At 37.3% G+C, this 26064-nt stretch overlaps 1 protein-coding gene across 1 annotated transcript in view; it reads left to right on the top strand.

The window, feature by feature from the left end:
- LOC106071666 (uncharacterized) overlaps positions 1 to 26064 on the top strand; it is a 41560-nt gene that overhangs the window by 4516 nt on the left and 10980 nt on the right. Inside the window, exons 2-4 of the mRNA XM_056018774.1 lie at positions 17312 to 17502; positions 21505 to 21667; positions 25460 to 25542. Coding sequence (XP_055874749.1) covers positions 17312 to 17502; positions 21505 to 21667; positions 25460 to 25542 — 437 coding nt within the window. The remainder of the gene's footprint in view (positions 1 to 17311; positions 17503 to 21504; positions 21668 to 25459; positions 25543 to 26064) is intronic.

Genomic DNA, 26064 nt, shown 5'->3' with positions numbered 1-26064 from the left:
CCTACCGCACCTTTGGCTCCCAGCGCTCCCAAATTTCTCGAAAAGGTCATCTGTTTCTGTGGCCTACGTTTAAAGAGGGTGTCATGTGGCCAGCACAACGACCAACCGTCTTTACTTTTCCTCAACTATTGTCAGGTACCCTTTAAAACTGGGTGGAATCAGAGGAGCCCAAAGATCCCGAAATTAAAAATCCCAGTCTTCGCCAGGATTCGAACCCAGGACCCCGGTTCGGAAGCCTAGCGCTCTACCTCTCAGCCACCGCGCCTCCGCATTGGAAGTAGTTAAAGTTAAATAACAAAATATAGGCAATAGTAACGAAAAAAGATGTGGGCTGTCTGAACAAAATCAAATTAGTGTAAATACGATGCGAGCTTATCAAAGTGAGTTGACGAGATGCTTCTGAAGTTTGTTATAGGGAGGCAACTCATCGAGGTATGGGTGTTTATTTACATGTAGACATGACAAACACTTAGAGCTTCAGAAACACAATAAAAAAACATCTGCCTTGAGCACTGCATCTTCTTATCTTTTTTTTTTTAAATAAGAAACCTCATAATTTGCGCTATTCAATTTTAGCTTTATCATCATAGGGATCATTGGGCTTTAGGCCTCTTTTCTTTGCCTCTTTTTTTATGAGCCCTCTTGCCTCTTTTGTGGGCTTTTTTTTAATATTTTTAATTTTCATTTTTTTATAAATTTTTATTTTAAGTTCTCATAATTCTAGACCTTTAAGAGAATTAGTTACAATTCTATATTTTCATATCAAATTAAAAGTTTCCACTTATGGCTTTTATTGCTTAAGAATTCTATTTTTTTTTGGGGGGGCTGTAAATTTCTACATAATGTTTAATAATAAACCATTTTGTAATCTTGATTGACAACAGTTAAGAAAAGGGACATTACTAACATTGACAAAGTAGCATAACTCTATTAATACATATTTCAACATTCTTTCCCTTCTATAGAAATTGAACTAACACGCTAACAGATAATGGTACTAGTTTATTTTTTGAAATACATGTTTCGAATGTTCCTTTAGAATTGAAGGCGACGGGCAGAAATCAAACCAGGGATCATCGAGATGACTGTCCAGAGAGAAAACCACTCGACCAGGCAGTTACTGTTCTATTAACATAATTTTTCCTCAACTATATTAAATATTTCACAATATTTTATATCCACTTATTGAAGGTAAAAAGTAAGCATAATCACATTGTCGACTATCCACTTATTGAAGGTCCAATGTAACCATAAACACATTGTCGACTATCCACTTATTGAAGGTCCAATGTAACCATAAACACATTGTCGACTATCCACTTATTGAAGGTCCAATGTAAGCTTTATCACATTGTCGACTATTAAAAGACGGTGGAACTAGTGTAAGTCTGGTCTCTTGCTGGATTGCTTGATTTTGTTCAAAGTATGTTTGACTCATCTTCTTAGCTGGCGGATATTCTCCTTGCCTGGTAGCTAGATCTATCATATATCACTGGTGGATATATTTCCTTGACTAGTAGCCATAACTATCATATATCACTGTTAGATATCTTCCTTGCCTGGTAGCCATAACTATCATTTATCACAGGTAGATATCCTCCTTGCCTGGTAGCTAGAACTTTCATATATCACTGGTAGATATCCTCCTTGCCTGGTAGCTAGAACTATCATATATCACTGGTAGATATCCTCCTTGCCTGGTAGCTAGAACTATCATTTATCACAGGTAGATATCCTCCTTGACTAGTAGCCATAACTATCATTTATCACAGGTAGATATCCTCCTTGCCTGGTAGCTAGAACTTTCATATATCACTGGTAGATATCCTCCTTGCCTGGTAGCTAGAACTATCATATATCACTGGTAGATATCCTCCTTGCCTGGTAGCTAGAACTATCATTTATCACAGGTAGATATCCTCCTTGACTAGTAGCCATAACTATCATTTATCACAGGTAGATTATCCTCCTTGACTAGTAGCCATAACTATCATTTATCACAGGCAGATTATCCTCCTTGACTAGTAGCCATAACTATCATTTATCACAGGTAGATTATCCTCCTTGACTAGTAGCCATAACTATCATTTATCACAGGTAGATTATCCTCCTTGACTAGTAGCCATAACTATCATTTATCACATGTAGATTATCCTCCTTGACTAGTAGCCATAACTATCATTTATCACAGGTAGATATCCTCCTTGACTGGTAGCTAGAAATAACAATGTACCGTAGATATAGAGCTCAAAACTGTCAAGATAAAACATAGATCAAGTCAATGCATTTGTAATAAGATCTCTCATTGTCCTGGTTTAAAAGCATGACTATATAATGATATTATAGAGGTGGTGGGAGGGAGGGGGCGGTGATGGGTGGGGGGACGCAAAGACCTTTATCGTCCTTCCCTCTCCACCCCTGTTATATTTACACGGACTTGTTTAACTGTCGAGGACTGGCTCCATCCGTTGATAGTTGAAATAGTAGAAGTGGGAAGGATGCATGCGATAGAAATACAAATATTTTAGTATACAGGGCGTATGAGGGCGATGCAATAGTAGGTATACAGTGATAAAAAAAAACAAGCAGGATTATATATTTAGTACATTTATTATAAAAGAAACTAATAAATAATTTTTTTCTCAATTAAAACATTAATCATGCTTAATTGACAAAGTATATACTTTTAATCATTTCTTTGTATTCCTTCAGTACAATAAATGCAGTAAATATTTACGTGTTTTTAGAGTCCCCCGAAAGGGTAAAAGACTGTTAGTTTAGTGTGGTCTATCTGTCCGTCCGTCCGTGCGTCCGTACCGTTTAGATCTCGTATACTAGAAAAGAGAGTAAAAATCCGACATCATAATATTTTTAGACCATTCAAAGTTCTGATGCAACGGCTATTTTTTTCTTTTCTAAAAGCGAACAATCTAATTTTTAAAATCAAGTATGCAATCATTTTTTTCATAAAAAATACACCATTTTTTCAACTATTCACTATTAATAGCAACAAACACGGGAGTCTATTTAGTACTACTACACCACACTCATAGCCATGGAACATATAACTAAAGGAATTTTTCAAAGACATCAGTTAGGCCAGGTTTACATGTAACTTCACATTCACTTTCACCAATCCCTTGGTCTGCTGGACCGTTGGGGCACCACACAGGATTTGTCAAACTTCTTTCTCCATTCTTCTCTGTCATTTGCCTTTGATAGAATTTTTTCTGATATTCTTTCTGCCTTTTTACCTGCCTGGGTGGACCACTTCGGGGGCCGATTTTGAGTTTGTGTTTCCACAAAAACTGTCTTTGTAACCTTGTTTTTATACTGTATAGAGAATAACTTCTTACAGATTTAAAAAAAATATATTGTCTTATTTTTCTGGGCAAGGGAGAGTGTGGACATTTTCCCCCCTCTCTCTCTTTTGTCTCTTTATCTTTTACTTCTTTCTCTTTGACCTCTTCCTCTTTTGTCTCTTTTACATTTACCTCTTTCTCTTTTGTCTCCTCCTCTTTGACCACTTTCTCTTTGAACTCTTTCTCTTTTGTCTCTTTTACATTTACCTCTTTCTCTTTTGTCTCCTCCTCTTCGACCACTTTCTCTTTGACTTCTTTCTCTTTGACCTCTTTCTCTTTGACTTCTTTCTCCTTGACCTCTTTCTCTTTGACTTCTTTCTCCTTGACTTCTTTCTCTTTGACCTCTTTCTCTTTGACTTCTTTCTCCTTGACCTCTTTCTCTTTGACCTCTTTCTCTTTGACCTCTTTCTCTTTGACTTCTTTCTCCTTGACCTCTTTCTTCTCGACCTCTTTCTCTTTGACCTCTTTCTCTTTGACCTCTTTCTCTTTGACTTCTTTCTCCTTGACCTCTTTCTCTTTGACTTCTTTCTCTTTGACCTCTTTCTATTTGACTTCTTTCTCCTTGACCTCTTTCTCTTTGACTTCTTTCTCCTCGACCTCTTTCTCTTTGACTTCTTTCTCTTTGACTTCTTTCTCTTTCACTTCTTTCTCCTTGACCTCTTTCTCTTTGACCTCTTTCTCCTTGACCTCTTTCTCTTTGACCTCTTTCTCTTTGACCTCTTTCTCATTTACTTCTTTTTCTTTTACTTCTTTCTGTTTGATAAGGGGACCCGGAGTCCCGAGTTAACACCGTATGTCACGTGTTTCATAATAGTCCGGGTGGGACGCCAATGTCCCACTTTTATTTAAAAAAATGTCGTTCAAGGTCAAGCTTTAATTTAAAAATTTCCTTTCTGTTTTAACTCGATTGTCAGTTCTTTGACCACTTATTAATAGGTCTAAGTACTAAAATGTAATTTTAATTGCAATGCGAGTGTGTGTTAAAATTAATTATAATTTCTTTTTACTTGTTAACTCTATCAGTCCCGAAGTTCAGCCCAACAGACACACCTTACACAGCCAGTTGTACATAAATGAATAAACGATGTGTATGATGATCGACAATTAAATTATAAAATTTAATTCAATGATATTTGCACAATGATACGAACAATTACTAATGTCAATGAAAAAGTACACATAAATACATATGACATGATATGAAGCTAACGATTCCAGTCCAATTAAACACTTAAATAAATGAACATCTTATAGTATGTTGTCTGATAATATTGACGTCAACACCACTAAAGTTTCCGGTCCGGTTTCCTGATATCTCATCAAAACAAGACATTTCATCATTACATTTCATCACCATACCATTTCATCATTACATTTCATCACCATACCATTTCATCATTGCATAAAGTGCATTTTGCAAACATAAGTACATGCAGGTGTAATTAAGTAATTAACATACTGAGCAAGTTAACACTAGCCCTAACCTTAACCCTAAATGATGAATTGCTATAATGATGAATTGTTGCAATCATGAAATGTCTGGTATGATGAGGTGTCTGGTCACCGCAGTTTCCAACTCAACAAGTCTGCAGGTTCGTCCGGTTCAGTTCAACTTTCTATCTACAACGTTCAGGATCTTCCAACCAAAACGAATGATCACCAACGATGAGGATTTTTAATTTCGGAATTTTTTAGGGCGTCCCTGAGTCCATCCAGCTCTAATGGGTACCTGACTTTAGCTGGGGGTCGGTCGTTGTGCTGACCACATGACACCCTGCTCGTTAACCGTTGGCCAAAAAAACAACAACAACAGATGACCTTGACGTCATCTGCCCTATAGGGAAGATCGCAAGGTCTGAAAGGGAAAACTTTACTTAACTTTTTACTGAGCGACAAAAATGTCGTCAACTTAGCATAAGACAGCGCGAAAGCGCCTAACAATACTTAATTTAAACACAGAAAGCCTAGTTTCCCAGAATACCATGTGCGATATTTTTTCATTTTCAAAAATCTTCTGAGACCTTTTCCGCTAGAAAGTTAACGCACCTCAAAATAAAAGGATCTTACAAATCACATTTTTCTCTGAATTCTTATGTTTTTTTCATATTTCTCGTAATGTTATTGAAACATTTCACAGACACAAATGATAAAATAATGTTTCAGATGTTCCTTCAGAGTTGAAGATTATTTACTTTCCCGCAGGGCGACGGGTTACGGCAGGGTTTGAACCCGGGACCATCACAAGTCCAAACGACAGTTTAGCGCACATACTGCACGACAATGCAGCCATCCATAACATACTGCAAGTGTTCAACACAGGCATGCTTTTTTCTTGATTTTTTTTTTTTTTTTGCAAAAGGCAATGCTTTTTTTCTTGATTTTTGTTGCCAACAGACGATGATTTTATTTTTGCTCGGTGTGAAATGCTCCACTTGTAATTGTGATATGCACCACTTATATCGCATGCGTCATAGTTTGGCCACCCCTGGTGCAACCCTTCGAGAGAAAAAAAAAGGAAAAAAAACCCCTCTATTTACATTAGAACATAGTAAAATTTCGGGCTATGGAAAGGCCAGGTGGGTAGTCCTGAAGCCTTCGGTAGAGAGACTAATTAAATATATCCTGCTTTGAAATCATTTTTCTTTTCACAAGAGTAGTGTCCCACCCAAATCAAAAGCTTATGTGAAAACCCGTGTGCTGAATAATACTGAATAGTAGTTGAATTCTGTACACAATATTGAGTCAATACTCCATGCAGAAGTTCAGTTTATTAAATGTCAGTGTTCTTGGTGTATTTTTTCCTTTGACCAATTTGGTTCAGAAATGGACAAAAAAGAAGCATGGAAATGTATAAAGGTTTGTACTCAAAGGAGGACTTAGATTTATTTTACCGGTGACGCGAGCTGGTTACAAAAAGTGATTGTATACTTTTACGAAAATTGTGCCGAGTATTTCAGGGAGAGAGGGAGAGAGAGAGAGAGTGAGAGAGAGCGAGAGAGAGAGTGAGAGAGAGAGAGAGAGAGAGTGAGAGAGAGCGAGAGAGAGAGCGAGAGAGAGAGTGAGAGAGAGAGATGCACATTCAACAGGCTTACGCTTTCAGATGGGTCACACATATAGATGTTCTAAATGGGAAAATGTTTCAGGAAGCCTTCAATTATTTAAGTTATTGTGTGTGTAGGACTGCAATGTGCGTAAATTGTGTGTGTACCTAAAGTCTAAAGCTGTTGAAAGCAATACTTGCTTGAACAAAAATCTGTTTTTGTCCTTTTGAATTCCCGTGTCCCTCTTTCCCTCCCCGAATATCTAATCACTTTCTCTCTTTCGACTTTCTCCTTTAAATCTTTCTCTTTTGTCTCTTTCTATTTTAACTCTTTCTCTTTTGTCTCTTTCTATTTTAGCTCTTTCTCTTTTGTCTCTTTCTCTTATAGCTCTTTCTCTTTTGTCTCTTTCGCTTATACGTCTATCTCTTTCTCCTTTACCTCTTTCTCTTTTGTCTCTTTCTCTTTTTTGTCTTTCAATTTTCTCTATTTATGTTTTGTTTCTTTCTCATTTACAGCTTTCAATTTTATCTCTTTCTCTTTTACCTCATAATCGTTTGTCTTTTTTCTCTTTTACATCATTCTCTTTTAAAACATTCTGTGTTACCTGTTTCTCTTTTATCTTTCTCTTTTGTCTATTTCTCTTTTACCTCTTTCTGTTTTACCTCTTTCAATTTTACCTCTTTCTCTTTTGTCACTTTCTCTTTTAACTCTTTCTCCTTTGGCTCTTTCTATTTTAAATCTTTCTCTTTCTATTTTAGCTCTTTCTCTTTGTCTCTTTCTCCTCTTTCTCTTTTACCTCATAATCGTTTGCCTTTTTTCTCTTTTGTTTATTTCTGTTTTACCTCTCTCAATTTTAACTCTTTCTCTTTTGTCTCTTTCTCTTTAAACTTTTTATCTATTGTCTCTCTTTTTTTTCATCCTGTTGTGTTTTTTTTTGTTTCTCTATTTCGCTTCCCTCTTTTTTAAGTAGCTCTAAAGTAATCGTTTCTATGTTTATTCTTTTTTCTCTTTCTCTTTTATCTCTCTCTCTTTTTTCTCTTTCTCTTTTATCTCTCTCTCTTTTATCTCTTTCTCTTTTACCTCATAATCGTTTGTCTTTTTTTCTCTTTTACCTCATTCTCTTTTACACCATTCTGTGTTACCTGTTTCTCTTTTGTCTCTCTCTCTGTCTCTCCTTCTTCTCGTTTCAGTCTCTCTTTAATCTCTGTTCCTTGTTCCATATGCTGGGACAAATCTGGAGATATACTTCTTCTCTCCTAGTGCTATTAAAACATAGAAGGGGTTGTCTGGTTTACATGCATGGCTACATTAACCTAAGGATATGTGTAGGACGAACTCATCATCTTTTTTTTTTTAAGTAACGTCTGCATTTAATAAGATAAGATAAGATAGCCCTCCGCAATCGTGTAGTCTACATTACAGAACATTGATAAGGCAGATAAGCTTAGTTTGAAAATCTTTGCAAACGTTTTTCTGCTGTTACATCTGCTAGCGTTGCGTTGGCAACTTGAACAGTTTAGCCATTTTATTTTGTTTTGCAAAGGCTGTCAAAATTATAAAATAGTAACAATATAAACATAATCAACATACTCAAGATAATCAAAATGAAAACAAAAGAAAAGTAATAATATTGTAGGTGGTAATATAGCATATAAATATAACAATAATAATGAACAACAATACAACTATCAGATCACGTGATTCACAGTCAATGCAAAACAGCTACACACACACACCGTAACGTAATAAAGTGGGTTATTTAAAGAACCAAATGAAATTCTATAACAGGATTTCACTTTTCAAAAATGGCAAAGCTAACTTTATGAATACTATATGGTTTATCCGCATTTTTTTACAATATTAAATTACAGTATTTGTACAGATTTAGAATTTAAGTTATTCAACAGTTTCACATATTGCTATTTTTTTTCTTTACTAATTTTTCTCTTTCTAATTCAAAATGCATACATGCTAGCATGACCGAGAAGCCAAGTACGCTTAAACTTGGCTTGGTTTGGCTACGTATGAGTGGGCTTGAGGTTCGACACCCGACTCGAGCAGAGTTGTATTTACTGAGCGTCTAAAGGCAGCACGGAAAACCTTCTCCCTGATACCCCCCCCCCCCCTTTCCCAACTGGTCCACAAATGAGATTGGATCATAGCACTCTGAGCATGCTATAAGCATGAAAGTAGCGCTATATAAAAGCTATTATTATTATTTTTATTCTTATTATAATGGAAGGCATCACCCTATTTAATGATTACAAAATGGACAATTCTGTCTTCATAATTCGTTCTATTGTGACGCCTAGTTCTACCAGGTGAGAGATGAGGTAAAACCTGAAATGTCAATAACAACTCAGCCTTGTTACCGAGTAAGTGATTCTTCAATGAAACTTGAACAACACACAAAAAAAATAGATATCTTGTACTTTCATTAAATCAGTACTTAGCTTAAATATTATAAATATTAAAGAATCAAACAAAGCATTAGGGTTTATTAAAAGAAATTTCTATAAATCAAATAAGAACATAAAACTAAAATGTTATTTAACTTTGGTTAGGCCAATAATAGAATATTCATTGTCTGTTTGGGACATCAACATTAAGAAACTGGAACCGACACAAAATAGAGCAGTGAGATTCATAACAAACGAATATTCACATTTGACTAGAGTAACACCTTCAGTAAAATCACTTAATTTAGAAAGCCCTCAGGATAGAAGACTCAAAAGTAAAGTAGCAATTATACATAAAACACTGAACCATAATCTTCAAATACAAAAACACAATTTAATAAAATACTCTGAAAGACACAAAGATAAAGGCACATTCCTCGTCCCATATGCTAGGACAAATTTGTACAAATACTCCTTCTTCCCTAGTGCTATTAGAGCATGGAATGGGTTGCCTGAGCTAGCCAGGAAAACTAATGACCTGGCAAAATTTAAGTCATTGGTTAACATGCACGACTAGATTCATGACGCGTAGGACGTAATCATTTTCCTTTTTTTTTTTTTTTAAAGTAACGTCTGTATTTTATAAGATAGATAAGATAAGATAAGGTATAATACTGGCCACCTTGATATTAAGCATATGGGATGCAAAGAGTCGCTCACACAGATGTCTGTCTCACTTCAGGCCCGCCGCCAGAAATAGGTAGGCCTTAGACCTAGGTATATATGACCCTCTTGGCCTTACCCTACATCATGGCTGGCCTTTTAGGCATAGGCAAACTAGGCAGCCGACTCCGATTGGTGTGGGCCTCGCATAGGACTACAAAAACAAAATAGAGAAAAAAAACAAAACAAAACTTGGATAAAATTTCAAACATTGCAAAGCTCTAGTGCTCTATGTCTGCTAGACTAGCTCTTAAGTTTCCCCAGGACTCCAGGTTTATTAACGATTGATTACATTCTCTTGTTAGATCACGCAATTCTTTTTTTTTTTCGTTTTTTTTTTTGTTTTTTTTTTCAATTTTGGGGCCACCAAATTCACTTCGCCTAGGGCCTTCAATTACCTAAGGCCGGCCCTGCCTACATGTAAAAAAAAAAAAAAAAAAAAAAGAAAAACTAATTCTTACGTAAGTATAAGAAACATAAAACATTGTAGCCCCCCCCCTCTCCACCTTTTTCTGTTGGGGCCTTGGACTAAAGTCTCGCCCCCCCCCTCCCATGGCGACTGGCGTGCTCACTTAAAATTACTTAACCTAAATTATCCAGTGTATATCACGTTTGTCTGAATCTGATGAAGATAATCTCGACTATATCATTACACTGACACGGTGGTGGCAGGTTGCAGTATATGTGTCTGCTGCAAGGGTCATGTATACGTGTCTGTATTTGAGTTCGTGCTGCGACCAGTCAAGTTGATCGTGGCTTTCAAACAAAGACAGACATCCTATGCCGAACCGGGACTCGACTCAGTTAATGAGTTTGCGCCACTTGAGGTGTGCGGGACATGTCCTCCGACAAAAATGAACAAGATGACATGGAGGCCAATACGAGGAAAGCGAGAACAAGGACGTCTTCGTATAACTTGGCTCCGCACTTTCATGGAGGACCTCAAAGCAGTGGACATCAGGCGGGAAGAGGCTTCAGACATTGCAAGTGTAATATCTTTATGGATGAAGCTTGCAGCCCAAAGCGACGATCGGTATTGGAGGATTAGAGTTTAAGACGTAGGACCTTATTCACTCTTTCATGTTCATGTTCACTTAAATCTAGTCATGTATACAATAGAATTAGGTGATTAGGTGGTGAATACGACATTCTATTTTGTACAATGCTTATACCAACTCAATCTGTCTGGTAAAAAGTTTGAACATGTTTTTCTCCCATTGCCCATTCTCGGATCAAGTTACAACATTGCACATTGCACCATTCATTAAATCTGGCATGACATGAATAAAAAAAGAAAACAATCAGTAAATTAATTGTTGGTGAGTAATTTTTTTTTGGGTCAAAATAAGGGGAATAAATGCTACTTAATGAGAGATTGTGGTATATAAATACGTCATACTCTCATTGATCTCAGACAGACAACATGCTACACCACTGTCAAGAAGAACATTTCTGATTACTTGTTTAAAACTTTTTTAGATTAGTTCTTATATAACAATGTCATGTTTGTAATGTTATTACAGCGCCTTGAGCCTACATTTTGTTTGTTAACAGCGCTTTATAAATAAAATTATTATAAAATTATTATTATTATTATTATTTTATATATATATATATATATATATATATATATATATATATATATATATATATGGATTTAGTCCCCTTATTTAGAGGCGCGGTTGTTTCCAAACCGGTGTCCAATGTTCGAATTCTAGTGAAGTCCACCCAGCTCCAGTGGGTACCTGACAGTTGGGGAAAAGTAAAGGCAGTTGATCGTTGTGCTGGCCACATGAAACACTCGTTAACCGTATCCTTTGAAACTAATCATTAAAATCTTGATCAGCACATTTAACATTTCCTATGTACAATATATATCTGTGCACTATATATGTATACCAAAGATTCTCTAAAATATTGCGCCAAATCTGAGCTATTATAAACATTAGTAAACTGACTCTGTCCAATCTGATACACCTACAACAGTGCTACTAGGCTGTTATGATGCGAGTTCTTTTATTTACTATTGTGGCTTATTTTTTGAATACCAGCAAAGTCTCATTTTGAAGCAGTTTCAATGTGTATTCATACAGGTACAGTGCTTTCTTTAGTCTTCAACTCTCTGTAAAAATTCTAACTAAACTCTCTCTACAAATTCTAACAAAACTCTCTCTACAAGTTCTAACAAAACTCTCTCTACAAATTCTAACTAAACTCTCTCTACTAATTCTAACTAGACTCTCTCTACAAATTCTAACTTAACTCTCTCTACAAATTCTAACTAAACTCTCTCTACAAATTCTAACTAAACTCTCTCTACAAGTTCTAACTAAACTCTCTCTACTAATTCTAACTAGACTCTCTCTACAAATTCTAACTAAACTTTCTCTACATATTCTAACTAAACTCTCTCTACAAATTCTAACTAAACTCTCTCTACAAGTTCTAACAAAACACTCTCTACAAATTCTAACTAAACTCTCTACAAATTCTAACTTAACTCTCATAACAAATTCGAACTAAACTCTCTCTACCAGCTCTTATCGACCAGAACAAAATCAAGCCTTTAAGTACATGTTTGGTTCCACCGTACAGTCTCACCGGAACCTGTTGAATGAACGAAAGGGAGAGCAACAAAACACATTAGTCACTGACCACGGAGATATTCCTATTGTTCACGTTTCACAGCCACCCAACCGTATCATAATACAATGACAAGAAATGTCTCATTTCGACATCGACACTTGCACTTCTCATATTCCTAATCCCCACATAGACCAAGTACAATAACATATAAGAACAATGGTTCTCAAATTATTTTTTGTTTACATGTGACGCCCCCTCCCTTCTAAACCCCCTCCCCCACCAATAAAATAAATTCGCGTTTTCTCTCCACTCCACCATCAGACAGCTAGGGGATCTGGGGGAGCGCTTTAAACGGGGTTCAGGGCTGAAAGAACTCCGTTTGAGAAACGCTGTATTTGAATACACTGGCTTACTATGACGGATTGTAGGCCGACTATCCTTTCATTATTTCTAAAATTGAATTGAAATTGAATAGGTCTCTAGGTACACTGTACACAACAATTGTGAAGCAAGTGAATTTTTTTTTTCTTCTTCTTTTTTTTTTTTTCTTAAACGAAGCTTCATTCACTATAGTTGCATACAACGTAAATTAGTCTCAATCATAGACTACGTATATAGTCTACGGTCTCAATTAAGGACTGTCGTACTTCAACACTAACAAAACCATGCTACATTCAAAGCTTTATTACACTGAATGACAAACAACTACACACATAGTAGAGATCACAACACGAAATATGGTCAGTACACAGGCTAACAAATGTAAACAAACACTAAGGGGCGACAATCAAATAAGCAAATTCACGACATTCACCCCACGTTTCAATTTTATACATATAACACAACCACAGGTAGACAAAGCAAATACAAAGATCAATAAAACATAAACATCTAAACACATCTGTAATACGGGTTAATAGCAAACTGTTTATCAAACACATTAGTCTGTTATACAGCAAACTGTTTATTAAACACATTAGTCTATTAAACCCTGTAGTTGGGTTTGATTTTCCTTCTCTTACGTTGTATCGGCAAGTTGGATTGGTACAATCAGTATCAACAACATTACTTGGTGACTCGATGGTCGGGGCTTCAACCGAGTCCACTTCCCCCCGATAAGAATGACTTGGTTGTTTGGTTAACAGGAGAATTCAGAGTAGAGTTCTCTGCGTTGTTTTCTGTTTCGCTTTGAAGCGAGGGTGTCGCATTCCCGAAAGAACCGTCTCTCTGCACAAGGTGTCTCACATTCTCTGTGAAACAGTCTTTTTCTTTGGGCGCCAACAATCTTAAAGAAACTGTTTCTTCTCGGCCCGTAGGTGTTCTGATAAGATCGTTTTGAGGGTTGCTGCTCACAAGCTCTACCTCTTCTGTTAATGGGTCATACTTAGAGGATCTATTATTTCTTTTTAACAACACGGGACCAGGGGATGTTAACCACGTTGGTAGGGATGTTCCAGAACTACTTCTGCGATAGAATCCAAAGAGTCTCTCGTTTGGAGTTTTGTTCGTCGCCGTACACAGGAGTGACCGAATTGAATGCAACGCGTCTTGCAATACTAGTTCCCACTGAGACGTACTCAAGTCCTGGGAGTGTAAAGCTAAGGTTATAGCTTTCCAAAGACTACTGTTCAGCTTCTCTATTTGACCAATCCCTCTAGGATTGTAAGCCGTGGTCCTGCTCGTAGCAACTCCTCTTTCGTTAAGGTACTTCTGTACTTCCGCAGACATAAAGGAAGTACCTAGGTCAGTATGGACATAGGAGGGTAGCCCGAATAAGGCAAACAAGTCATTTAGGCATTTAACAACAGTAGCAGATGACATATCTGGGCATGCAAAGGCAAAAGGAAACCTAGAGAATTCGTCGATCATGGTAAGCAGATATTTATTGCGTGAGTCTCAGCATTAATGTCTTCCCCTGCCGCAGAAGTAACACTTGATAGATATAGCGCTTACCTCTTGTTTTGTTTGAGTCGAATTAATCGAGGATCGTAGATCAGGCAACTGGGAAGCGACATAATCAGCAGAGTGTTCTCTTACAGCATTTGTAGTAAGTGGTTTCTGGCTGTGACTCGTACAACAACGAATGTTGATAGGCGTGTTCAAGTACTCTGGCTTCCAACTTTAAATCTGATTTCTCTAGGAGACGTTTTCTAATGCTTTTGGAGGCAATCCGTGTGATGAATGCATCACGTATAGACTCGTCACGATGTTGCTCAGCTGTTACGGCTTTGAAATCGCAATCCTTGGATAGACTGCGGGGTTCTTGAAGAAAGGCGTCAATACCTTGACCCTGTTCCTGTCTACACGTGGCTAACTTGTGCCTTGTGAATACTTTATTCTGAATGTAGATGTTATTTAGTGACTAAATTGCATCTTCATTCGTTTCTTTGTCACTTATCATCTGGTACACCGATGGCGAAATGTAGTTTATAAATAGCTTCTTGTTATCAATGTTTTCTATGGTAACAACAGACAAAAAGTGTTTTAAAAGGTTTTATACCAGTGTAGCCACTTTTCTGATGCATGCTTGTGGTGCGGTAGGTTCCATATCAAAACTTTCCGGTCGAAGCAGTCTATCCATGTTTAGATAGATTCAGTGTTATAAGTTGTCGTACTTCAACAATAACAAAACCATGCTACATTCAAAGCTTTATTACAGGGATGCCCAGCCTAATTCGTTCTGCGGGCCACTTTAATTTCCAATACCCGTGTCGCGGGCCATACCACCGAAAAGGTGCAAAAACGAAAGGAAATTGGCCTCAAACTATTTGATTAGAAACCGTGGCTCTAGTACTTATATTAATAAATGAGATATTTGAGGTTTATTCCATTTTTTTTACACATCTGAAAGTGTCTTCATCTCTCTGCTTAAAATATGAGCAACATTGTAGCTAGCTTTACCACTGACTCATTTTCTAGTCTCTTTTTGGTAAATATTCCCATCAATCCTCTAATCCAGCGGTTCTCAACCTATTTGCTCGGCGACCCCTTATTATAATCCCCCACTCTGCCGCGACCCCCCAACCACACAGCAATAGAAGAATAGACAATAAAAATCCATATTTTCGATTGTCTTATGTGACCCCTGGCAAATCGTCAATCGACCCCCAAGGGGGTCGCGACCCACAGGTTGAAAACCCCTGCTCTAATCTCTGGGCGTAGTTTAACAATCTTTTATTCGTGGCTAAAATTAAGAATGCCGCCATATTTGTTTAATGTCGTTTATATTTTTTTTTATGTTTTTTTTTTTCAAAATAGTCACACTTGCTTCATAAAACAAATATCTTGGCTTATTATCACATTACACAAAAAAGCAAAGAACTGTTCACTTTTCCTAGAAGATTCTTCTTTTAGAGTCCTAGTTCATAAACATACAAAGGTCATGGTACCAATCCTTCAGTGAGGTCCATAACGTAGGTAAACATACATTTTTTTTTTTAAATGGGAATTTTCTACACTTTGTGCTGACGTTTCGGTGGGCCGGTTGGAACCACGTCATGTGGCCCGCGGGCCGTATTTTGGGCATCACTGCAGTTTATTACACTGAATGACAAACAGCTACACCCATAGTGGAGGTCACAACACGAAATATGGTCAGTACACAGGCTTAACAAATGTAACCAAACACTAGGGGCGACAATCAAATAAATAAATTCACAAACAGGGAAACACTTAATTATCTCCCTTACCTACACAAACGATCACATTTCAACATTGCTTCCACGTCAGCATTAGAGATTGTCCTCCATGGAAGAAAAAAAAAACAACCACTAATGGAGATTTTCATACGTAGCGTAAAAACTATAAATAGCTTACTGTTTGGTGTATCCGGCGTACAAAATAACGGAACTATTAATAAACTGTTTTTTTGTTAATTGTATGACAATTTGTGTGTAGCTCTTAGCACTGCAGAATCACATTTTCTTTGTTTATTCGTCTGTAACTCATTTTTTAGTTGGCAGCATTGAAGTTCAAACTATTGTCCTTGACATTGTTTGGCTTATTGTAAAATTCCCCATTACAAATTTAACGAAAGTAAACTGAATAATTTTCACTCATAACTGCTACGTGCTGTGCCTACGCTACACGAGATCCTCTCGAGCCTAGCTTACAAGAAGAGAGAGTGATAAAGAGAGAGAGAAAGAAAGAGAAAACAGAGAGATACAAAGAGAGAGAGAGGGAGAGAAAAAAAGAGATTGGGAAAAAAAAAGATAGAATGAGAGCAAGAAAGAGAGAAAAAGAGAGAGAAAAAAAGAGAGATAGAGAAAGAAAGAGATTGTGAGTGAGAATGAGAAAGAGAGAGAGAAATAAGGGAGAGAGAGAAATAGAATTAGAGAGAGAGAGAGATAAAGAGAGAGAAAAAAGAGAGAGAGACAAAATAAGAGGGGATAGATAAAGAGAGAAGGAGAGAGACAAAGAGGGAGAGAGGAAAAGAGAGAATTAAAGGTAAAGATATACAGATAGAAAAAGATGGATAGAAAGAGATTAAGAAAGAGAGAGAGAGAGAGAAAGAAAGTGAGAATAACAAGAGAGAAAAAAAAGAGAAATAAAGAGAGAGAGAAAAGAGACAGAGAGAGAGATTCAGTTCCTCATCGTATTCAATGCTGTAGAATTTTTCGACACAACCTTTGCCTTCTGGTCGTTTCACCGTTGCCGTTACAGCTTTAGACCAGTGATGCCCAACCTAATTCAACCTGCGGGCCATTTTAATTTACAACTTTACTGTCGCGGGCCACATCATGGAAAAGATACAAAAACTTAATGAAATAGACCTGGAACTTTCTATTTGAGACCCGAGGATCTTGTACTTACATTAATTATGGGGGTATTTGAATTTTCTTTTTACGCGTCAGAAAAATTTGCGTAAGTTCTGTTTATGTTTTGTTATTTTTCCATAAAAAGTAAAGATCCGTTCACTTTTCCTGATTCTATATTCTGAGTCCTATTTCATAAACGCACAAATTTTTAATGCCTTGGTAGCAATCCATTAGAACAAAATTGAGGGACCTATCTTAGGTAAAGATACATTTTAAAAGGGGGGGGGGTTCTATATTTTGTGCAGACGTTTCGGTGGGCCGGATGGAAGCACGTCGCGGGCCGGATCTGGCCCGCGGGCCGTATTTTGGGCATCACTGCTTTAGATGTTAGTGTACATTGTCGATACAATAAAAGAAAAAAAAATGTCTTGTTTCTCTCCCAGGAAATGTAAACCTAGCCGACAATCGCTACTTCCGGGCTCTTTGCGAACCCGAAGGTGAGACCCCATGTTGTTTTAACTACATTTGTGTGAACAAGACTGTGGATCAATGTCAAGGTCCTTGGGCGTTTGACATCCGGCAACAGATCCAGACCGAGTTCGCCACGTGGATACCAGACGATCCGACATGTAAGGTATTATTCTTTTTTTTTTGTAAATAAAAAAAAATAATGAAACAAAACAAGAAATACTCATATATCATCTACAGAAAATGATTACTTTTTGTACATAATACATCAGATGAGTGTTCTTGTTGGAGATCGATAATTCACATAGAATAGTACTTAAGGAAATTCCAATGAAGACATCGCTGTTTATGTGGTTGATGATCAGGGCCGCCGCGAGGGTTGTGGCCTCCTGCGTGCGAAATAAAAAAAATGCCGCCCCTCCCTTTTTTTTCTACAAAAAAAAAAAAATGTATTACAACAGTGAGTTGGACACTGTACCAAAAGCCGCAATTTAATTTAAATCCATTTCCGTAGATTATTCCTTTTTTTCCCTTTCATATTCGCACGTTGTCATGCCCTCTAGGTGTTTTATTTCCAATTTTAACTTTGCATTGTTTTCTTTTACGGCGTTATAAAGTCCTTCTCCAGTTGTACCAGTCATTGGGCAAAAAAAAACAACTCAGAAAAATGTTCATGTATTGCAATATGAGATACATAAGAAAAAAAGAAGCACTAATAGTAGTGCTTAGTTCGGTATGGAACACATCTGGTGTACAGTCTTATGTTTTGTGAAAGTATTTGTGTGCTTACACAATTTAAGGATTTTATTTTCTATTTCACCCCAATTTAGAAATTGCCTTTATTCATTAATACAAATACCCTTTTTGTGAGTCTTTCAAATAAACTATTTGTGAATCCTTTCAAAGCGAGACATTGCCGATGATGATTCATGCTATAAAGAATTGCTAAGGCTGCTTTTCAAAAACATTCATTCTTTAATGCGTTGCAATTATTGTTTTTTTTTTTTTTTTTAAGAGCATTAAAACAAAATTCTTTCTGCATTGTATTCGTGTCTTTGCAGAATTAATATGACCGTAGTCATTGACTTCTTTTGTATCTGTAATGTCGCCTTTATTTATTTATTTCTAAAACAACCGACATGGACCGTGATCTGCAGATTAAAGTGAAGTGAAACTTTTTCAACGTTCAGCTTTGGTTTTGATTATCACCCTTGTATTTTGGAGAGATGTGCATTGTGTCCACAATCATCTGATTAGATTAGTTTGTCATGTTAGCTGTCGTGTTTGTGTTTGTAATGTTATTACAGCGCCTTGAGCCTACATTTTGTTCGTTGACAGCGCTTAATACATAAAATCATTATTATTATTGTTATACTAAAGATTATTACGTCATTACCTTATCCATTTTCTGACTTCATTCTTGTCTAAGTTGTCTGATTCAAGCAACCGACATAAGATTCGCTATAAGTTATTTTAAATATAAACGTCTGTTTTACCACACCCGAGGCCCAAAAGGCCCCACATTGTCTCCGGCCCTGATTGAAGAGAACCTTTTTTTTTTAAAAAGTATAAATGGACTAAAATGACGTCATCAAAATGACGTAATCTTTGTTAGTTTTTAGCATGTCACTGGTTGTAATGTTTTACTAAAAAGTAAGTACCTACAGCAAGTCATACCTTGCGCACTAAGGGTGCACTGTATTATATAAGATAAGATAAGAAACGATCGCTAAAGAAAGCATTAGATCAGGGGTTCTCAACCTGTGGGTCGCGACCCCCTTAGGGGTCGATTGATAATTTGCCAGGGGTCGCCTAAGTCCATCGAAAATATGGATCGTTTTTGTCTATTCTTCTATTGCTGTGTGAATGGGGGTCGCCGAAGATTGAGATTGTAAAAAGGGGGTCGCCGAGCTTAAAAGGTTGAGAACCGCTGCATTAGACTAAATGAGTAGCAGCACAAGACTCCTGTGGAAGTGTCTAAGGGAGTGCGAGAGCCATGCGCAGTACGGAGTTGTACGAGAGCTTAACGACCTGGTCAACAATCCAGGCGCTGTTCCTGAAGGGACCAGTCATCAATCGAAAGTCCTGCAACGGTTAGCTTGTGCAAACTATAGGAAATTGCGCGGAGGGTGTTTTCCCGGCGTGCTCGTTCTTTGACCACATGTTCTAGTCCGGAGTGTCCAACCCATCTATATATATTGTTACGTATTTCTGAATCTTCTGGCTAGATGTATTAGTTGGCACACAAATAAAAACACAGCAAAGAACTTGACGACTAAACTTTCAGTATCATATAACTTTAATGACTATTAACTCTAACAATTCGTTACTGTAACATGTAGCGTAGAAGACTGTACAATATCTGTCAGTTTACAGTTAGCTATACTTCGTTGCAATTCATCTCTTCACTTCGTTGCAATTCCTCTCTTCTCAACTTTCCTCGAGCCGTATTCCACAGAACAGACCAACGACACACTTCCCAGTGTCGCTCCAGGTCTCCCAAAGCTGAACCAAGTCGTACTCAAGTCTACCGAATCAGAGCCGCACACGTCTTACATCGACTGTATCGACTGTAACAGCTCAAGTCCACTGTAGTTCGCTGTATAGACTTTAACGACAGTAGTCCACTCCAGTTAACTCTACCCTAGTTAACTTGCATCGAGTCGTACACATTTCTCTTCCACAGAGCCGCACACGTCTTACATAGTCTGTATCGACTGTAACGGCTCACTCAAGACTCCATACGACTGACTTTCACATTAACTCTCTGGCTTATATAGAGTCCCTAATCGCTTGTCCAAAGTTGCACAAACACGGCTAGTATCCTCTGGAATAACACGTGAGGAAACGTCACATCCTGTCTTTGTTTATACATGTAGATTCCAGAAAACATCGGCTGCAGTGTCATCTTGCCGGGGTCACAAGTTGTGACCTTTATCTGTCACTGTTCATTAGTAACTGTCCCTCTACTTAGATCTATTCGTCCCCTGGAACAACACGTGAGGACACGTCACATCCTGTCTTTGTTTGTACATGTAGATTCCAGGGAACACTAGCTGCTGTGTCATCTCGCCGGGGTCATACGTTGACCTCTACCTATCACTGTTCATTTGTAACAATATCATTCTTTTCATGGCCAAACCATTCCTGACACCACCAAAGTCATGGAAAGACAACTCTTTTCTGCAAGTCGGACTAGAGTTACTCCACGTAACTTTAGCGGAGCAAAAAAAAAAAGGGGGGGGGGGATGAAGAACAAGTAATATTCTCTGTATTCACAAGTCACTAAATAGCAGGGCCGGACTTAAACATTGCGTGGCCCTGTGCGAAACGGATTGCGCGGGGCCCAGTTTGGGTTGGGATACGGATAAGTGAAATTTAAGAGTTTGAATTAGAAAATAAATTCGTCTTTGCATTTTATTCATTCTTTACTACGTACAGAATTACTTTACGAGCCTTGCGTGTAGCGAAGTCATACAGTATATCATAAAAATGTTTCCTACAAAGAGCACGCTCAATAGCAAGAATTACCAAAAGTTTCCATCTATCTTCAAAAATTCTTGACCACAAATAATTCTTCATTAGTTTTGAGGCGCGAGAAGCTTCTTTCACCAGATTCTACAATAAAGGGTATTGTTTAATGCCGTTTTTTTTTTTTTTATCGCGCATAGGATTGGCGTTTTCCCATATTGAATGACACCTCAATATGACAATTTTGTCTTTATTTCAGGAGATCTGTATGAGTTTTCAAAATTTTTAAATAATTTCCGAAGATTTCCAGAACTTTTTCCTATATTTTGCAATTTCAAAAGATTTACAGGAGCTCCTGGTAAATCAGGAGGCCGCGGAAAATCTGTTATAAGTTATAAAATGGTTTAATTTAATAATTTACACCTATGATTAACGTGGGGCCAATGAAAGTGTGGGGCCCACTGTGGTCGCATAGGTTGCAGTGGCCTAAGGCCAGCACTGCAAAATAGCGGCGTATGCTACGCTGCGAGTCCATTAGTTCTAAATAGTAGAGTTAAATCGGGACACAAGATTGGGTCATTTACCAGACAGGGCCCTTTGTTTAATCAGGCGTACAAGCTTAGGCTTTCATGAGCTTCGGCTCAACTCTGTCGACAGGAAATCGGTGCGTCATTGCTCCATGTTGATATGATTTCAGGTGGTGGACGTGACCTCAGAAGACACTGCCTGCCAGGTTCTCAACAACTTGACCATCTACTTCATCGGCGAGTCGCTGACCAGACAATTGTACATCTCAGTTCTGGGGTTTTTGAGAGACAAGAAATTCGACACTCACGTCCTGGTTGACAATTCCACAAGAGGTAGTAGACCTTGACCTACATCTATACATTGCGAAAACACTGCACTGCTAGGGGAAACAGCCACCCATTGAAACACACACACAAAACACATTAACTTTGGCCAAATCATTTCTGTGGGATAACAAATGACTCAAGGGTAGTCCCAATAAGATGTAAAGATTATCTTTGAGGGCTAGTCATTTTAGGTGCTAATATATGGAATGCTTTCTTATCAACAGTTACGAAGGCGCAGTATGAAAACTACAAAAACCAATTTTCATACGTAAATATATACTATAAGATTCACATGTTACATTGACATTAAAAGGATAACATATAGAGTGCAACAGTAAAGTTTATACATTAAGCTCTTAAAGCAGCGGTTCTCAACCCTCTCAGCTCGGCGACCCCGTTTACTATTTCCAAATGTTCGGCGACCCCCCCCCCCCTTCCCCATAAACCATTTTCGTTCATAAGTCTAAGTAACTGTGCCTTTGCTAATGGTATATCCGCGTGTGATTATCTGATAGATATATGCATTGCCAAAGCCTTATGCTTAATCGCAAAAAACAAGATGTAATTGCCGTATAATCCTAAAATAGATATTTCCCCATAGAATTAAATTCCAAATAAATGAAATTTGATTTTTATGACGTGCATTTATCAACTTTCGTATTTGGCATCAACTAAATTCATGTTCCATACAGTTGGAAAAGCATGACGGAACAGGAATAGTGATCAGGGTAATAGTAAGCTACATTGCTACTATTGTTGCTACAGTCTGACAATGCTTCTGTTTCACCAGATGAGGAGTTTTCGGGACAGTCTTTTGTAAAATCACAAAGAATGTAACCTTCTGCATCACGTCTTTCTCCGTATTATGCTTGATAACTAACAGAATGGAAAACCATGTTGCGGAAAAAATATACTATTACAAAATGAAATAAAAAGTGCAACAAAGACAAATTGTGCTATGAGTGCCAACAATAAATAGACATCTTTTGTTAGTATTATGTATGGACTAATCTGCAATGAGTAAATGAAGTTGTATAGTGTTAAAGGCTGATGAGAAATCCATAAAGGACAATCTTACATAAGTGTTCGGTAAGTCCAGATGTTTGTAGACACAGTTTAAAATATTTAGGATGGCATCGTCAACACCTTTACCCTTTTGGTAAGCAAATTGTAAAGGGTCTAACTTATTACAAAGATCATTCAGAAGAAACATTTTAACCAATTTTTCTAAACATTTAGACACAATGGAAGTAAGTGAAACAGGTCTATAGTCATTCATTTCCTTCGGTTTGGAAACCTTTGGCACAGGTACAATTATAGATGACTTCCACACAGGTGGTATCTCATGGTTTAGTAGTGAAGTAGAAAAAAATATCTTGGAAAGGTTCAGCTAGTTGTTCAGCACATTCTTTTAAGATTCGCCCTTGTATTCCATCAGGCCCACCAGCTTTCATTGGGTTGACGTTTTTGAAAATGTTACAACCTATTAGTAACTATAAACGCAATCGCTTTTCAATTTCGTCACGACATTGCCGTAGAAATACCAGAAATACTATGAATCTGCAACTGTAAAAAAAATATATATATAATGCGACGACTAAATTGTTTGAAATCAGTCTGATCTAGTTTTCTATGAGTGAATAACAATTTTAAAAAGTAACTCCCAATATTAAGTTTTCATGTTTTCGATGGTCTTAGGCGACCCCCGGCAAATCGTCATTCAGCCCCCCCCGGGTCTCGACCTACAGGTTGAGAACCCCTGTCTTAAAGTAACCATAATCTAATAGACTTGGATAAGCCTGTATTAAAGAAAAAAAGGGAAAATTTCAATAGACCTCGTTCACCAATCGTAAACGTTGATGGTAGTCACGTGACCGTACGTTTCGGTGAATGAGGTCCATTGCACTACAGATTATTTGAATTGTGGTTATTTTGTACTTCAGTCAGATTATTTGAATTATGGTTACTTTGTTCTTTGTCGCAATGAAAGAAAAAAAAAAGGCTTCCCATTGTCTCCACCAACGTGAGTCTCTAGAGGAGCCCAGAAATGAATAAACGGCTACGATGCACTAAAGAAGCAATACCCTGAATATATATTTTTTTCTCAGCTTTAATTCCTTCAAACTTCGAACGACGAAATAAATAATTCAAAGCAGTGCTCTTTTTGTTGTTTTTTTGTGTGTTACAAAATAGGTGCCAGTACTCAGTGATGAATTGCCTAACTTTGAACTACTAATACATTTCTAATAAACATTAAAATGCAAGAAAAGTAATTAATACTTTTTTTTCCCCACTTTGAAAAAAGTGCCGGTACACCGTACCGGTGCGTACCGTCACAAAAAAAAAAAGCACTGATTCAAAGTATAAAAGCTTGAATAGAGTAGATGGAACAAGCAAATTGTTAACAATCCTTTAAAAAAAAAACAACGGTTAACTTAGGGGAAGAACTCCATATTTACAGCCATATAGTTCAATACTGTAGGATGTATTTCCTTTTTTTCCGATGTGAAAACAAAATATTAATTGACTTATTAATTAAATAATATTTTTATTGATTCATGTTTTATAAAGCGCAGTGAATAATTGTATAAAAGTTTCAACCTGATCCAAGTATGGGATCCGGGAGAAATAATATGCAGGACAATAATACCAGACAGACAGACGGACAGACAGACAGACAGACGGACAGATATACACAGTTGATATAAGCTTTTTAAACAAAACACAGTAAAAATACAAGCGTTCATGTATAATCCAATAGTTAAAAAGTAGATTAAATAATCCACAGGCACCAATGACTAATGGTTAGTCTGACTGATACCGGTTGTTAGCTCGACGCCCCTGAATATTACCTCCCCGGGATTTATCTAGACCCTTTACGTCAGCGATCGTACTTTTGACCAGCTTCTACCCTGACATGTTTATGCTAATCAAGGCTGTCTGGAAGAGTCTTATTTCCCCACTCACACGTAACGTGACCTAAATAATAAGTTGATTTCCTGCTGATCAGATGATTGTGTGCTGTCAGGCGGGACATAATACACACGAATGACATTCTTCATAAAAAATAGTATGGCATTGTGCTATCCCAATAGAAATATTGAAGTAAGCTTAATGTCTAATTTTTTATGGTTACTGTATTACGTTTACATGCCAGTAAGATTACCATGTTAAGGTGACTTTGGACTTCTCTACTGTTCGTTGATATACTTGGGACCAAACGTGTCAAAGGGAGGTGATTAGAAAATTTTTGATAGTTTTAAGCAGCAGTTTGTCTTGTCTGTCTGTCTGTCTGTCTGGTAAAAATGTTTTACACGTTATTTTTCCCACACCAAATCTTTGATCAAGTTAAAATTTTGCATACTTTTTTCTTGTACATGACAAAACAATTCTTTATCATTAAAAAAAACAACAATTAGTTAATAAAATATTGGTAATAATTTTATTTTTGGTCTCGAACAAGGGAAAGAAATTGTAATTGATTAATAAACAGTTCACTTTTCTTTACATTTATAAAATACATTTAAAAAGCGATCACGGTAACATTCACACAGATATCCCCCCCCTTTTTTTTTCTTTCTCCCCCCCCCCTTTCCCAACTGGTCCAGTTCAGTGGGAGGATCAAAGCGCATTGAGAAAGCTAAAAACATGAAATTGCGCTAAACAAAAACAATTGGTTAAAATATATCTAATCGCACAAATTTAATTGCATGACTGATCCAAACTAATTGATACTATACGATTTTTTTTCCTTTTATTTTTCCATTAGTCTTACTAATACTTTTGTTCTTTGTTCAGCCAGGATATGCCACACTTACTACAGATACAGTCCAACCTGCACAGACGTCATTTTGAAAGACAGCATTGAATGTAATGGGACAGTAAGTTTCCCAAACTTTGAAACAAATTGTTAGCTATGTTTTAACCCTGAGTGCACATTGTGCAGTAACTTGATCTATTGATTTGACGGTCGTAAAATTGAATTACGACGATTTGGTTCTCATTCGAATAGCAGGATTTAAATGTAAAGGATTACCTTAGGTACAAATTATACACGTACACACGTGTGTATGAGGTAATTAAAGACACGGCCTGCTTAAATCATCATCATCATTATTAAACTCCATTTGAGTGAGGGCTTGAGAGGCTTAAATCCTCTCTTGCAAAAGCCCTGGACAGAAACCCTGCTGTCTTGAGTAGTGCATAAATGTCACCATACAGATCGAGAATTTTGGGTTTCCCAGACCTGTCGAGGCGGAGATCAGCAAGTCTGGGGCAGTCAAACAGAAAATGAGACAGTTTCTTCTTCTTGACCATAGCCGGGGCACGGTGAATCAAAATTTGGCCATAGCCCTGAGAAGTATGAGCCCACAGGTCAGTGGCCTGTCCTGCATTGTGCTATA

The sequence above is a fragment of the Biomphalaria glabrata genome, chromosome 2 (genome assembly GCF_947242115.1).
Source record: "Biomphalaria glabrata chromosome 2, xgBioGlab47.1, whole genome shotgun sequence".
NCBI lineage: Eukaryota > Metazoa > Mollusca > Gastropoda > Planorbidae > Biomphalaria > Biomphalaria glabrata.
The sequence above is the reverse complement of the archived record's forward strand: the minus strand, read 5'-3'. Positions and strand labels throughout refer to the sequence as shown.